The following is a 15,293-nucleotide window of genomic DNA, read 5'->3' as shown; positions in this document are numbered from 1 at the left end:
AAAGATAGTATTTCTTCAGAGTGTGTAGTGAACTTCCTGTTCCAGAAGGTTATGGAGGTGGATGATGCCAGCAGTTTTGAAAGAAATTCGGCAAATTCATGGATAGCAGGTCCATAATGAAGGACTAGGTCAGGATACGCTCTAAAATCCTTAATACGGCGATTGTGGATGCTCAGGCAATACAAAGAATGACCACAGAAAGCTGCCATGCTTACATGTTCTTCCTGAACAGTGTCTGCTAGTACCAGTACTAGAGACAAAACACTGAGCTAGATGGGCTGTGGCTTGAGCAAGGTGGGCGTTTCTGATGTTCTTCTAGCCGTGGTGGGTCAGTCCCAGCATACATCTACCCCAGTGTTTGGTGTCCAGCAGTGGTCAGTAGTAGTTGTCTGGTTTCTTACCTTTCTCCCTAGACAAGCACAAAAAGATCTTTTCCTGCCTGTTTCTTCCCATCTTCCAGTAATGGGCAGGTTAGTGTTTCCCTGGCTAGAGTTTGCATCTGGACTGGTGTTTCTTTCATATTTGCAGAGGCTAGCTCTGAGCAGCTCATCTCCTCTTTCTGAACCTGTTAATGTTCCGGTTTTCGCAGGCTCCTTTCCAACTCACTGTTGCGTCCTGAGGAAGAAACCCTTTGTTCTATTTTTAAACTTTTTGCCTGGCGGTCTTATGGAGGTATACAGTGAATGATTCCTCCCTCTGGATACGCTGCGCTCTGTTTACATTTTTAGTATTTTTCCCAAGCCACCCCAATTCTAGTATCAATGGCCTGTGCAAAGCAGTAGCAAACCACAACTGTTGTGAGTACTTGCTGGCCAGTTGTTACTTAGAGAGGACTTCACATGTAGGCGTCCATGAGATGTGGTAAGCTCATCATTTCTTCCCAGGAATGACTGACGAGTCCACAGAGATGCAGCCTAACTTGAATTGATGGTCATGTAATCAGATCTTGTATATCCACATGATAAAGATCAGTGACAGCTTCAACCAGGACACTCCTAACTTGCTGCAGAATCAAATACTGACACTTTAGTAACATGCTCATTTCAGTGGAGGATGTGTGAGTGAGCTTGGTCCTGGCATGTCTTCATGTGAGTGTTTGACTAGCCAAGTAAAAATGGTTCTTTTAATAACTGTGTTTTTGGATGAGACTTCCTAAACTCTTAGAACGCATGGGAATAAGCAAGCCATGGAAAGGAAAGGAGGAAACTGTGGTTTCACACTCTTGCCCACAAAGCTGCCTGTGCATCTAAAGCTTCCAGACTTCTGTTCCTTGAAATGCTGGAGGACTGACTGCCAGCAGGTTGTCCTGCTTCACCTAGACAGCAGCTTGCTGAGGGCTAGGAGGCAGTGCAGTACTTCATATCCCCCTGTCAGATATTTCTTGACATTGAAGGATGATATGTTTTAGGGAATCCTCTGTTCCATTGCAGACCTGGGAGACATGTGCTTGAAGGGGCTTTTTCCTAGTCCTTTCTAGTGCAATCCTTTCCTTCCTACTTCATTTTCTGTGACACTTTTTTCCCAATATACTGACATTATGCATCATAATAGATGATTCCTCACCTTCTCGCCTTGTCCTGTCCCTGCTTTTTGCAGGATCTTTTTTTTTGCCTGGTCCCTTTCCTATCTTCATCTGGCTAATCTCAGTTATCGCTGAAATTCAATAGTTCTTGCCTTGCCTTGCAGCTCAGCCTTATTACAGATACTGAAGATGATCACTTGTGCTGTGAACTTGCGTTTTATTGTATATCGATATTAGGATGGTTTAGGATGGTTTGAGCTCTGGCTTCTGCAAAACTTTTTCAGGGTTTTTTTGGGTAGTTCAGGATCTGTGTGGGAGGTGGCCATTAAACATCCTTATGCCTTAGATGCATATTGTTTGGTTGTTTAATGAAATCTTGTGTGCCTTTCTCTGCGTATGGGGCTGGGGCTTTCTGGCCAGACTAGCGGGTTTTATTTTTCACTCTGGTGCTTGCTCACAACCAAGCATGCCCTGAATCCACAGATGGAGAGCAGGGACTTTGTTCAGGATCTTGGTTGCTTAGGGATAAACAGTTGACGTGCTCCAAACGCTTAGCATGAAAACCCTGAAGCAAATCACTACATAGAGTAGGGAGCTGGGGAGGGGGAAGCTACCCAGAGCTTTAAGGGCAAGTGAATTGAGGTTGTTGCAAGCGTGTCCATGTCAGGGCTAGAATGATCAGAGCAGGAAAGCTCTAGGAGTCATTTCATGGCTGAGTTAAGCACAGATGAGGCTTTGCTTGCCTCCTCCACAGAGCACCTGTGTCTCCATGCCTCAGTGTCCTGGACCTGTCTGTGTGCAGCATGTGCTACATATACAAACTTCTCCCCTTTCACCTTTCTTGGTCTTTAGCTTCTTAAAATACTCTGAGCATTATTTTCTTCTCCCCTGCCGAATAACTCATTTAGACTTTATTTGCAAACGGAATATCAGAGAGCAGAGAAGGAATATCAAGCACTCTTTTTAAGTGATTGGGCTGCTTTTCCCTATAAGCGTGACCAAGTACAGCTCCTATCTCTGCACGATGTGGAGAAAGAACTGCTGCCTTTGTGGGAAGATGACAGAAGTATGTGTTTACTGAGAAGTCCTTTTCTTCCTCACCAACCTGATAATTTTTTTCAAAATTCTCCTAAATTGGGAAGTTTGTATTTGGTATAAGTGTATGGCAAAAGAAGTAGGACAAAAATAATTTGTGGCTTGTGTCACCAGGAAAATGAATGCCTTCCCACCCCTACTTTTAAACTGAAACATTCTTGGGTTTTAGTTGTTCTGGCAAACCTGAAAGGATTCTTCCCGCCCCTGATCTCACTGGCATGCACAGGTTGCTGGCTTATTGAAAAGTCATTTTCTGCCCTATGTTCTAATGGAAAAGTTTAGATAAGCTGTCATTTTATATATGTATTTTTAAAAGAATACTTGTTAACTGAAAACTCTTCCAGTCACATCTGAAAATATATTGGGATTAGCCTTGGCAGTTCTGAAGCTTGAAAATATCTCCTTTCTATTTTTTAAAATGGAGGGTTTTTTTCTTTTGCATCATGATTCTTCTAGCATTTTCTACACATGGCCGTGTATTTAGACTTTTGTCTAAAGCGATGACAGCTGTAGTATTTACTTAAATCAATTCTACATGTCCCTTTGTTGTAGGGTGTGGGGTTATAAGAAGAAAAAACCCTGGACACTGTACAGTTTGTGGTAATGTATGAGCGTAGGCAACATTACATATCTTTTCCCACTGGTTCTGGGAATATTCACTATATTTCTCTATGTAGCATTGAAACCGGCTTGGACAACTTGGGACTGCTTATATTTATTCGTGGTGTCTGCTTCTGAGATGCTGGCACTGATTTCATGGCAAGCATATTTTGTTCAGAGGTGTCAGAGGTTGCTTTTAAGGAGAAAGTATTGAGCATTGATGAGCCAAAGACACACAGTATCTAGGTGAACTCATCTTTGTGACAAGTAGTTAAAGCTTGCAAAAAAACTGGATTCAAATTGCAAAATGGACCTTTCTGTTGGAGTCTTCAGTAAAATGTGAAAGATATATATGATCTGAAGGGAAACCAGAGTATCCTGGGGTGGAATCAGGCGACTTCTCCAGTTTGCAACCTGCTGCAGCATTGGGTTACAGTTGTGTATTTTAGGCAGCTCAGAAATTACAAGTCTGTGCCCTGGGGGTTGTGCTGCCTGTCTCCTTGCTACCTATGGGGTCTCTGGGGGTCTCCATTCCTTGTTGTCAGGATTGTTGTGATTGCATCGTCTCCTAGACTTTGCTCAGCACTGCTGTGTAATTGGTGCACTGATGAAAATAGTGGGCAGCTTTTCACTTGCCTGCCTACCATTTGGTCTTCATTGCAGCATAAGGACCAAACTTTTAGATGGTGAAAATTCTTGCTTTCCAGTCGGATGCTACAGTCTTAAGGGACACAAGATCAGGTTTTTTTCAAAATATAATTTAACATTTTTTTTTTTAAAGACTCTGTTGCACTGGAGCTGTGATCATCAAAGCAGCTAAGCAGGTTTAATTTATCTGTAGCCGTGGAGCTGATCAGCCAGGACAAGTATGGCTGTCCTGAAGGCAATGGTGATAATTCAAAGAAAGCGTAGGTGCTAACAAGTCCTGAGAATCAACAGAGGCACTGTGCCACAGGATGCTGGTTTCTGGCTTGTGGGACAACTAATGCTGCTCTGTTGTGACACAGGAGCAATATACTAGGAGGCAAGTGTCTTGGTCAACCTACATGCAGCAGGTTTCCTGGTAGGTTTTGCAGGACCAAAGGCTTATAGCAGAAAGGGAGGTGGAATAAGTGAAGTCTTGCTAGGAAAAGCAGTTTTGCTTGGCTAATAGGAAATGGCTTTGCAAAAAGAGAACCTGGAGCCTTCACTGCTGTGTCCTGGTACTGCTTGTGGCCTGACTTTTGGGGCAGATGCTGGAGGAGGTGAATGATTCTTCCCTGATGTTTCTCAGCAATAAGTGTTCTCACTCTGTTCCTGGCACAGTTCTTGCTGTCTTGTCTGGGACCTGCACTGTCTAGTTTCCTCTCCCCAGATCTGTTGCTTTTCTTAATCTCAGTGCAAAGGTACTAGACTAGAAATCCTGCCCTGAGTTTAGGTTATGCCAGGCCTTCAAGAATCTATCATGCATTGCACCTCTTCACGTGCCCCTATTGTGCATCACTGGATCTCTTTTCTCCTTTACCCCTTTTCTTGGCATACTGCACTGTCCTGTTCCACAGGCTGGGGGAAAGATGCTTGTCATGAGCTGACCTCCTGGCGTGTGTCCCGCCACTGACTGTCCCGCTGCTCTGCCAGGCGGGCTGTCCCGCTCTGGCCCCCTCCTCCTGCTTGCCCCAGATCGGAGCCCCCAAGAGGTCTTTGTCTGCCTGTTGAGAGCAGCCCCCGTTCCGCCATTCCCACATGGCACACCCTCCCCGGCAGCCCCTTCCCCATTCAGCAGTTTGGGCTGAAAGAACCTTGGCTAATTACACCAGGCTGAAAATTACCACTTTGCTGTGTTCTCCTGCTGTTGGGCCCATTTGTGTGGGGCCTGTAGTTAGAGGGAACAAAGTCCCCCCCGTGGAGCCAGGCAGACCCCAAGTGTGAAGCTACAGGTACAAGCAAGAGGGGAATGAAGGGAATAATTACCAGCTTCTCCAGGTGAAAGCCCCGTTAAAACTTCAATAAACCAATTAGGGGCTAGGGTGTGGAGGGGGGGAGAGTGTCCCCCACCTATAAGTGATTCCCACCAGGCAATTAACAGAAATAATTTCACGGAGGGGAGGATAAGAAATGGCTCTTAGAAATTGTCTTGAGTTGGGGGGGGGCCTAAACCAGCACGACTGCTGCAGTGGTCCTCATCTACTCCAACCTCCCGGCTCACTGTGTGGCCTGAAAGTGTTGGTGGGGCTAGGGGGAGAGGGAGGAGGGAGGGAAAACGGCAAAGAAAAAGGAATCGCTGGAGCTTTACACCTGGGCAGGCTTTGAGAAAGCGAGGGCTGGAGTTCAGAGCTTCTTGTAAGGCTGTGTGTGGGCCCAGAGTACTGAGCTCGAGGGGGCTGCTGGGTGTGGGGAAGTGGGTGAGGGTCAGACTCAGGGTGTCTTCCCCGTCAGGGTGAGGGGGAAGGCTAATGGTGTTAAGCCCAGTAGGGAGGGTATAGCTGCTAGGTATAAATGCTTGAAGTGGTGTGCAGGTGCATGAGACCTGACTGCCAGGCCTTTGGAGATCTGCCCAAGGTGTGTGATAAGTCTGTAGGTGGCTTGCCTTATCCCAGGAGGAAATGGTGTCCAGCATGTAATACTTTTGCATGTATCTCATCCAGGGATCATGTTTTTCTGCTGCTTAGCCAGCAGCTTCACCTGTTTCTTCCTTTTAATTGGTTCCAAAAAACCAGATTTGCTTAGGATGGAGACACTATGAGTTGCCTTGCAATTCCCTTGCACTGTATTGCAGACGGCACGTGCAGTAGTTAGAGGTAGAGCATGCTGTCTAGTGGGTGCCTAGCAGGAGTCTTGCCCATATGTATTTGAATAGCTGCTCTGAGGAGTAGAGCAAGAGTAGAGTGTAGGATGGAGTTGCTGCAGATAGCTGAGATTGCCTTAGTGATGTTGGGAGAATACATAGTGTAATTAAAGAAGTCCAGATACCAGCTGTGGTTATTTCACCTGCACTTGCAAAAGAAGACGAAACAAAAAACCCCAACCCCTAAACTACTCCAAACACAAATGTAACCTTAGTAGCAACTTTCTTTGCCTTTCTAATATTGCAGCTTCTGATAATTAAAAGATCCTGTGAGGTTTTGTTCTGGTTACTGCTAAGTTGATGCTGAAATAATCCTGCTGTAATGGTGTTTAACCACCTAGTCTTGGACTGACCTGGAAGTCCCTAGACAACTTTTTTTTCTCTTTTCCCTTTTCTTCTCTTTCTCCGCAGAAAGCTTTCTGTGGTAGGAAGAGAGAACTGCATCTCTTGCACAGCTCAGCTTCTAGACTCAGGAGTGGTTTCTCAGCAGAATTGTGTTTTTTCTGGTTTTGCTTCCAAGATGTATGTAACCCCAGTGGAGGCCTGCAAAGAGACCTCTGTTCACAGAAAGGCCTAGTAAGCAAGCACAGACAAAACTGTTTTGGTATGGGCTTTCTGCTCCCCCTTGGTGTTTGGTACATGTTGTTCAGACTAGTGCCTGTATTATATATTGAATTACACTTCTTCTGTGGTTAAGGAGTCTCTTTTTTCCTGTAATAAAAGTAATAACTTGAGCATCAGGTGGGGATTAAATTGGGTCTAGAGAGAGTTAGGCGTGCAAGAGTTCTTGTACAGAAACCTCTGTCCTGAACAACTGCTCTATGTCTGGCAAGCCTGGAGGCTGGGAAGTGAGGAAGGATGAAGAAGAGTGGTGGACATACCATGCAAATAAGTATTTTACATCATTAAATATGTGTTATCAAGCCTTTCTTTTTAATAAAGTCAGCCCAGTAGAAACACTTGTGCAGCCACAAAGGCAATTCTGTTTGATGTTCTAAAAAATCACAGCAGCACTGTGAAAAGCAGTGTTTGAATATCCCTCTTGTTACAGGAGCACCCAGGACCCTCAATTAACTTTTACAGAGCTAACCTGAGTGTGATCCTGTCCTGGACATTTGCTTTTCCCTAAAAGCATGTGTTGCATGGAGGAAAGGAGGGTGATATTTAGATGCAGACAACCTTAGGAACATCAGGATTGTTCTGTGGGTGGACTAACTAGTCTCTAATAAAGGATATTTTCCTGTTCAGTGCTGCAGTGTGGAAGAGGTCTGTGTGCACGTGTCTGTCCTATCTGGACTCTGTCTTGATGTCATTGAGCTCAGTTTTTCTCTATAAATATGGATTACGTTCTGTATCTGTCTGCCTGTTTTCACAAAACTAACCTGTCGCAGGGCTGGTGAAGGGACAGTGAGCAAGGTTACAGGATGAGTTGGGCAGACAGTGTAGGGTGAAACTGCAAAGCAATGAAGGCAAGGTGGCGGTGTCTAGGTTGGGTACCTGCAAAGCAACTTGCTAGAGCAGGGGTAATCTGTCTATCCATGCTGAGAATTGGGCTTTTGGGGATGTTAAAGGCATATTCTGTTCTCTAGCCTGTGAGTCTCTGAAGTCTGGAGGAAGGCATGAAGTTAGAGGCCAAGGTGAAGGGTTGGAGAGATGAAGCTGGCATTCCCTCTATCCCGAGGCATACAGTAAATGACATGGGAGGCAAGGACATGAGCATTTCTTCTATCAAATGTGTTGGAGTTCTGCCCCAAATATGAGACTTCAGTGTTTCAACCTAGCTTCTTTACAGTGCCCTTCAGTACAAACTGCAAATGCCTTCTTTCTGGGGACCACTGTCTAGTTGTCCACTTGAGGCTCGAGGCAGCATCTGAATGAGTTATTAGTCTGTACGTGCCCGTGTCATCAGTGCTCCTTGCCAGAGCCCATTTCCCCTTGGAGCAGTAATGGTTGTAAACGTTGTGACTTTCATGCAGTCATCTTTACACATTTTGTTTTCTCTCTGTGCTGAGTCCCTTGTGGGGAGTGGCAGAGCTCTTTTGTAGCTTCTCTGTGTGCAATTTATGATGCATATCAGGGGCACAGTTCAACCCTGAGCTGACTGATGCCTTGAGGGACACTGTGGCATGCACGTGAGGCTCAAATAAGTAGTAGCAAACACGCCAGCGCTTTCCAGCCTGTGAAACAAGCTTGTTCACTTGCCTCCAGCTGCTGGTTCTCTTTGGCAATGTTGTTTACTGCTGAACAAATCTGAGACTATGCGGCTGTGGGCCTCTGCTTGCTCAGGTGAGCTCAGTCCTGTTATTGAGTCCAAATACAAGAATAGTTTACATGCCTGTAAGCAGTTGGGCCCAAATATAAGCTTGGCTCTAGAGTGCTCTAGAAGCTGTTCTTTGCGACAAGTCTGGAGTGGTCAAGGGACCAGAGGAGACTGCCAGCAGACTCCTGAAACCAGGCTGTAACAGTGCAGTGTGGGTACCTTGAGCCTACAGCAGCCAGCAGCACAGGCAGAAAATGTATGAGGCAGTTTGATGGACCTTCTTGTCTTTTCCTTGCAGTGAAGGTCTGGAAGTGAAGGATTGCATAGCAGGGATGCGAGAGGAGTGTGGTACATGGGACTTAGAAGGATGGGAAGGCTCTGGAGTACTGAGGGATGTGGAAAGACTTAGTCTAGAACCAAAAGCCAGAGGGATATTGCAGAGCTGTAGTAACCTGGATGCAACCTGCACTTGTTATTACAGGTTTCAGACAGTTATACCATGCATTACTGGCTTCTTCAGCTTTTGCAGTCTTCTCTTCTTCTAAATAGCTGTCCACTCCCCATGTTCCTTCTTCTGGAAAGTTGTAATTTTGGCCCATTAACAGTGGCCAGACTTCTGGTGCAACTGCCTTACCTGCTGATTTTTGTTCAGTTTGTGGTTGCAGAGTTGTTAATATATAGCCTAGCTGTCCGGACTGACTTCTGAGATACTGACAGTGCTTGGTTCAGTTCTCTGGTCATCCTTCAAGAGGCACAAAGTGGGGCTAAAGGGATCAGTCTGGGACCGTGAAAGGGGAACACCAGCCCTGTATGACCACCCAATCCTGGCTTTGTCCAGCATTGCCTGAATCAAAGGCAGGTGGGACTTCTTGCATGTTTGTGGTGCCCACTTTCTCGTGGAGAAGTAAATGCTAAACTGATGGTGTGTGCTCTTTTTTTTTTTTTTTTTTTTTGTTTCCTCTGCAAATTAAATCCCCGTGGGGAAGGAGCACCTGCTTCCCAGTGCTATCTCAGTCTCCCTCCCTTTGTGTGTATCTGGTCTGTTGGAGAAGCCTCATGCTGGAGATGCTGCAACTCCCTGCACTGAGTTTCTGACCCCCTCCTCTCCCCTTCACAATGTTGTTACTGTTGCATCTGCTCCCCAGCCTCCTGGGCTCTTCAGCAGGGGCTCCCTCAAGTTTGTGTGACCTTAGCACTGTATTCATGCTGGAGGAGTTACCTTCTGTAATGATGTCAACTGATGAGGTTAGTGGGATGGTGGCGGCCGCGATAAGACATGACATGTTCTAATGATTCGCCTTAGCGAGCTCTGTGTGTGTGTTGGGGGGGCACAGAGGGGCTTAGAGAGGGGAGGTGGGGGCCCCCACAGGTGCCGACAAAGACTTTGACCTTTGCTGCTATAATATCAGTGTTTCACAGGCAGGGCGGTTCGGTAACCCACTTTCAGCCCATCAAAAATTGATTTAATTGCAATTTTTTCCCCCAATTAGGAGCACTGGAGCTTAACTAATTGGAGTAATAGAGAGTAATAAGGCTCTGATAAAAAGCCTTCCTCTGCCTCCTTTGTATCTTGTGTCATCGCCTGTCAGAGGTCAGAGAGCTTGCATATTCTATTAGGCAGAGTTGCCTTCATTTGTACAAATTAGTTTACCCAACAGTAATTAAAATGCCAGTGCGGGTCGGGGAGAGCTGAATACAATTGATGGGCACGTTGGTGAAGGATTTGACAGCTCTGGTGGCCTCCCTTGCCAAAGCGTGTCAGTGCTGAATCAAAGGCTACACAAACCCACAGACCCGTGTGTTTAACCCGCAGCACCGTCAGCACCAACTGCTTTCTCTCTTCTCCACTCTCTGTTTTGGACTTGCTTTCTCTTCTCCTTTTCTCATCTCACTTGAGACTTTTTAAAAAAGATGTTTCCCATCTTTGAGCTGTCCTTTCTGTTGATCGCTTTCATAGCGCTGTGACCAGCCCCCCCATCCTGTCTCCCTCGGTACTCCCTCTTCTCTTCCCCCTCCTTCCACATTCCCAGCTGCAGGGCTCTGTCAAGTAATAACTTCTTTGTTTCCCAGTCTGATGAGTCTCCGTATATAATAGTCTCCAAAGTGGATCAACGATGTCCAATTCCAGGGGGCGGGGGAGCGCATGAGGAGGAAGGAACAGGCTCTTGCACGTGTCAAGCAGATTCTGGATTTGAAATCGCCAAAGAGCAGAGTAAGAATTGAGAAGCAATCTGTTTACAGTACAGGGGAAGGGCGCAAGCTTGCGGCACGGGGGAAGGTTTAGAGAGAAGAAGTTGGAAAGGGCCTGTTTCACCCAGGTTCCATCCGTGCCTTTGCATTGCAGGATTCCCAGCTCAGGCAGTGCCTGCTCTGCAGGCTGGGTTGACAGTGCGGAAGTTACGTATTGTGCAGTGGGATTTGTCTCTGGAGCTGATCATTTCCAAGCCTCATGACAAACAGTATCTTTCCAAAAGGACTGATGGGCAGCTACCTCATTCCCTCTGTTTCATCCACATCTGGCAATGTTCCATCCAGGATGGGGTAAAAAGGGATGCTACAGGTGGGGTGAAACTGTGTTGTTGGCACCTTGGAAGCAGGTATGGGGTCATTGCCGCTGGACTGTAGCCAGAGTAAGCTAAGGAAAGCTTAGTGGGGAAGGGACTTTGCACCTCTGAGGCCATTTGAAGCTGACACAGATGTCTTTGTGTAGCATGTAGATGCACCTGGTCAATGTCTCTGTACATCAGTTGTATCATATATACTTCAGAGAGATGGGTCATCCTTGCAGTAATATATATAAGGTATCTTAGGCGCTCCTTTTCCCAATCTAGTTTCTCTTCAGTCTCTGACTCCAGAAAGCATTGTAGGCAAAATAAATGACGCGCTAAGCTTGTAACTCAGCTTGGGTTGTTTCTTTTGGGCAGCTGGCAAGATCAGTTGTGAAAAGGTTGCACTTCTCAAGGTCAGAGGTTTTTGGTGTGTGCTCTGTGCTTTCCAAGACAGAAAGTCTTGTTCAAGGTAAACTGAAAGCAGCAAGCCTGGTAGAAGGCTTCTGTTATGCTGAATGATGTTTCAGAAGTTTTGGAGCCACGCTTTACATGCTTAGCTCTGATTTGCATGTTGCTTTAGACCTGCCAAAGCTGACTTGTATTGCCCTTTTGCTTGGAGTGAAACTGTTACCTCTGAGGTTCCCCGTTATCAGGGGCCTGGGGGTTGAAGGTATATGCCTGCAGACGAGACTCAAGGTGCAGGGCCCTGTATCATCCGCTGGGAATCCAGACTTCCAGGTCACTTTGCTCCCAGGCTTTGAGAATTTCTCATGGGCACTGCTTCTTGTGCATGTCTTGCGTGTGCTTCTTTCTAATCCTGGCAGTGGAGGTGCCCCACTCTTCTGGGAGAAGTCTTATCTTTGCTTGCTAATGGGCTCCAGCCTGTTAAAGATAAGGCCTGCAAACCTGATCCTGCTGAAGTATGAGACAAAATTCCTGTTGACTGAATGGAGTCAGCTTTACCCAGAAGAGGCTTGTTTGTGACCCTGAGGCCTGTATGTGATGCTGGAGAGAAATCTCTTCATCTAATGATTTTTATCTTTTTTTTGAGAGGTAAGGACTGAGGAGGGAAAGCTGAAGTCTAGAACTGACAGCGTGAGTGGGGATTAGACCTTGCTGTTCCTCCCACCTTTTTCTCCCTGTTGGTGTGCCTCCATGCTAATTTAGACCTGTGGCAACCATCAAAGCCTTGTGCATACCTTCTGCACAAAGGGGCCTGTCTCCCACGTGAGGGCGTTCTCTGCTGGGACAGAGTCAGTTTGTCCCCCAAAAGAAAAATCTTAAGCACCCAATTGCCTGCTTGACTGACTCCCTGACTGCTATTATGTTTCTAACCAGGGTAATTGGCTTTAGTAGTTATTAATGGATTATGCTTGGGAGGGAGGGACAGAACCCAACACCTAGCTTTGTAGTTGAGGGACTCCCTCACCAAAGTACTGCTTTCCAGACATGGGATTTGACCAGTGAGCTGTCAGGGTGGGTGTCTTGCTTGTTTTCCTCCGAGATGGCAGACACTGGGTGTCTTGCTTGTTTTCCTCCGAGGTGGCAGACACTGGGTGTCTTGCTTGTTTTCCTCTGAGATGGCAGACACTGGCAAAGGGAAATGTTCGCTCTTGTCCTGCGCTATGGTGGAGAGAAGGCAGGTATTCAGCACAAACCCAGTTTCTAAATAAGAAATGCTGCATGCTTTCCTAATTGGTCCTCCTGGCTGCTGCACAGCAACAGTAATTGGCTTTTCCTTAGACTCTTAGACTTTGGTCAGGGACTTCCATGGAGAAGAATGTGTGCACCCTGCAGCACCTGTGCAAAGAGCCCTGTGCTACAGGTGCATTGTGCCAATTGCATGTGCACTGCTAATGAACCTGGGATTTTGCATATAAGACAACCTGGTTGGAGAGATTTTGAAATAGCTCTGGTGCTGCAGGCCTTGTCTAGCCCTGAAGGGCAGCTAGGGGTCACAGGACTTGTGGACATCTCCAGGTGTGTGAGTTTGGGTAGGGAGTATAAAACCAGCAAGAGAGAGAGAGAGATTGCCTTGGTAGCTGTAGCTCTTCCTTGATACTCATAGCTCTTTGAGATAGCATGATGTTATCTGCTTGCCTCTTGTGCAGAGTGTATTGGCAGTGCTGCTTTGGCCTTATGATTTGGAGAAACTTAATTGTTCAGCTAAATCAGAGTAGAAGGAGTCCTGAGTTCTGGCCCTGCTTCCACAAGGCTCTTCTCTGGCTTTGAGTTGAGTGTGTATTCACAGCTTTGCTGTCGGGTGCCTTGTAAACAGCAGCAGTAGTGCTTCTGACAGAAGTCAAGGACACTGCAAGAATCCCTTCCTGGTGCAGTGGAGGCTTAGAGACACCTTCTGATTTCCAAAGGAAGAATGTTGTAGAGGATCAAAGGAATGTCTAAAAATGTTATTTTTACAGACATGACATTGTTTCCTTATTTAGCTTTCATCCTTCAGCTGCCAGCCCCATGTCATGCTGTAAAAGATGTTTAGGCAAAGCATAGACCCATCTTTTATTTAAAGCACATTCAGTTTCCTGCATTCGTGCTATCCTTGTTGCAATGACTTAAACATAGTTTTGGCATTTTATTCTCGGTAGCTGCAATAAATATGGCTTTGTGAGAGGTCATTTATAGCTTAGAAGTCTGTGTATAAACTGCTTTCTCTTATTTGGACTGATGACAGGAAGTTGGCACAAAGCAAGCGGTGTGGTGTGGAGAGCCACAGCACCCGTGTTCCTGTTGCTTGATTTTTAAGGATTTGTCCTGTCTTTATCGACTAGTTTGAGGCCAGTGGCTGTCAGGCGACCTCTGGAGCCAGCATGTGCAGCAAAGACATAGTATTGCCAAAGAGAGCTTCGGAGTGGACCCTGCTGGAGAGTGTGAACTGAGCCAGATACTGCTGCAGGAGAGCTGTGGTGCCTCTAATAGAGAGTGCTTGAGCACTGGGGAGGGCAATATGATCCAGTTTTGAAACTGGCCCTGCTTTGAGCAGGCTGGACTGGGGACCTGTATTCTGCGATTCATTAGGCCTGTGTTGCTGCAGCCAAATCATGACTGTGCTCAGAAGCTGCCAGCAAAGAAGGCCGACATGAAGTAGGAAGCAACAGGGAATTTTCCATGGAACCTTTCTGTAGCTTACAGGAGTGCTGAGTACTGTGCTAATTGTTTTGAAAATTGCAATTTACAGCTGCTTCTGGTTTTGGTTTTCCCTTTGCATACGCAAATACATCTTCATGTCCTTCCAATTCCCTGCAGTTGTGACCTGCTGCATCTGGAAAGCTCAGCTACTGAGAGCTCTGGGGCACCTCTCACTTTGCTACTGCCTGCTCCTTGTGAAATGCAGCGGAAGGTGCTGAAATAGTCTTGAACCAGAATTCAGAGTTTGCTTTGTAGCCTGTTTTCTCTGTCTTGCTCATGCCCTATTTCCTCAGAACATGAGGATTAGTAAGTGGTTTTTTGTTTGCTTGGTTTTTTTAAACAGCTCATTTGTGACTGGGACAGCCTGCTGTGGACACACCTCACCTCTGAGAATCTGGGACCTTGAGAGGTGAGTGAGCTTCCAGGTTACGGGGAGTGACTTGATGAGGAAAGTGAGTAAAAATGAGAAATGCAATGCTGGAGATGCCATAAAATCATTCTTTTAGTCCATGTAGGCAAGGGATGTTTAAACATGAGATATGGGACGAAGTGGGGGACAAAACAAACTGGTGTGGCAAGGTATGTGTGTGGGGTGGTTCCAGTTCAGTAGGAAGCAGCTCAGCTTTGCGTGCTAGCTTTTCCAGTTGATGGCACAGCCTTCCCGTTTCCTTCCGATTACACCTTCCTTTTGATTTGTCTCAGTTGATGCTTCAGCCTAATCCAGAAGGGTGAGGAAGGTGATCTGCATCTTCCCATTCACCCACTTGTCTGTGGTGCTCAGAAGCCAGAGGCAAGTGCAGGCTCTACAGTCATCTTGTCCTGGCTGGTGTTTCTGGTAGCTCAGGGAGATGAGGGGTAGCAACAGGTTATCTATGGAAGTGACTTAGGCATGTTGTCTTCTCTTTGTCTTAATAAGCATTGAGGAGGTTAATTGCTGTGGCCTCTAATTTGGGGCCATTGAGTAGTTCCTATTTGGTGAAGGCGCTGACCTTAGCAACTGGGGAAATGTCGGGCTCAAATCCTGATGTGGGACTCAACTGCTGACAAATTTGAAACTCTCAGCCTGGAGGTCTTTGTGTAGTAATGGACAGATAACAAATATTTGGCAGGATTATTGAACAGCAGCTCAGCTTTCCAGGACCGGTATGCTCTGGGTAGGAGTGGCACAGCGAAGATTATCAGGGGGAGTGCTGTCATGACTGAGGTGAGCTGGTGGGCTCTGGGAGGGGAGAGAGGGAGGCACTGGTAGAAGGGGCCTGAGGGGTGTCAGCAGAGCTGTATTTGGGGAAAGGAGGTAGAGGA

At 46.4% G+C, this 15,293-nt stretch overlaps 1 protein-coding gene across 4 annotated transcripts in view; it reads left to right on the top strand.

Moving 5' to 3' along the window:
* The window catches only part of FBXW4 (F-box and WD repeat domain containing 4), a 62,372-nt gene that overhangs the window by 32,655 nt on the left and 14,424 nt on the right, over positions 1-15,293 (top strand). For 3 of the 4 annotated variants that reach the window (XR_005829567.1, XM_040605561.1, XM_040605559.1), the window contains one exon: positions 14,335-14,400. The exons of the other annotated variant lie outside the window; for it this stretch is intronic. Coding sequence is in view for 2 of the 3 variants with exons in the window: in XM_040605561.1 (XP_040461495.1) it covers positions 14,335-14,400 (66 nt within the window). In the remaining variant the exon portion in view is untranslated. The remainder of the gene's footprint in view (positions 1-14,334; positions 14,401-15,293) is intronic. 4 annotated transcript variants of the gene reach the window in all.

This window comes from Falco naumanni, chromosome 9, assembly GCF_017639655.2.
Source record: "Falco naumanni isolate bFalNau1 chromosome 9, bFalNau1.pat, whole genome shotgun sequence".
In the NCBI taxonomy this organism is placed as follows: Eukaryota; Metazoa; Chordata; class Aves; order Falconiformes; family Falconidae; genus Falco; species Falco naumanni.
Note: the sequence above shows the minus strand (reverse complement) of the source record. Positions and strands in the feature narration are given on the sequence as shown.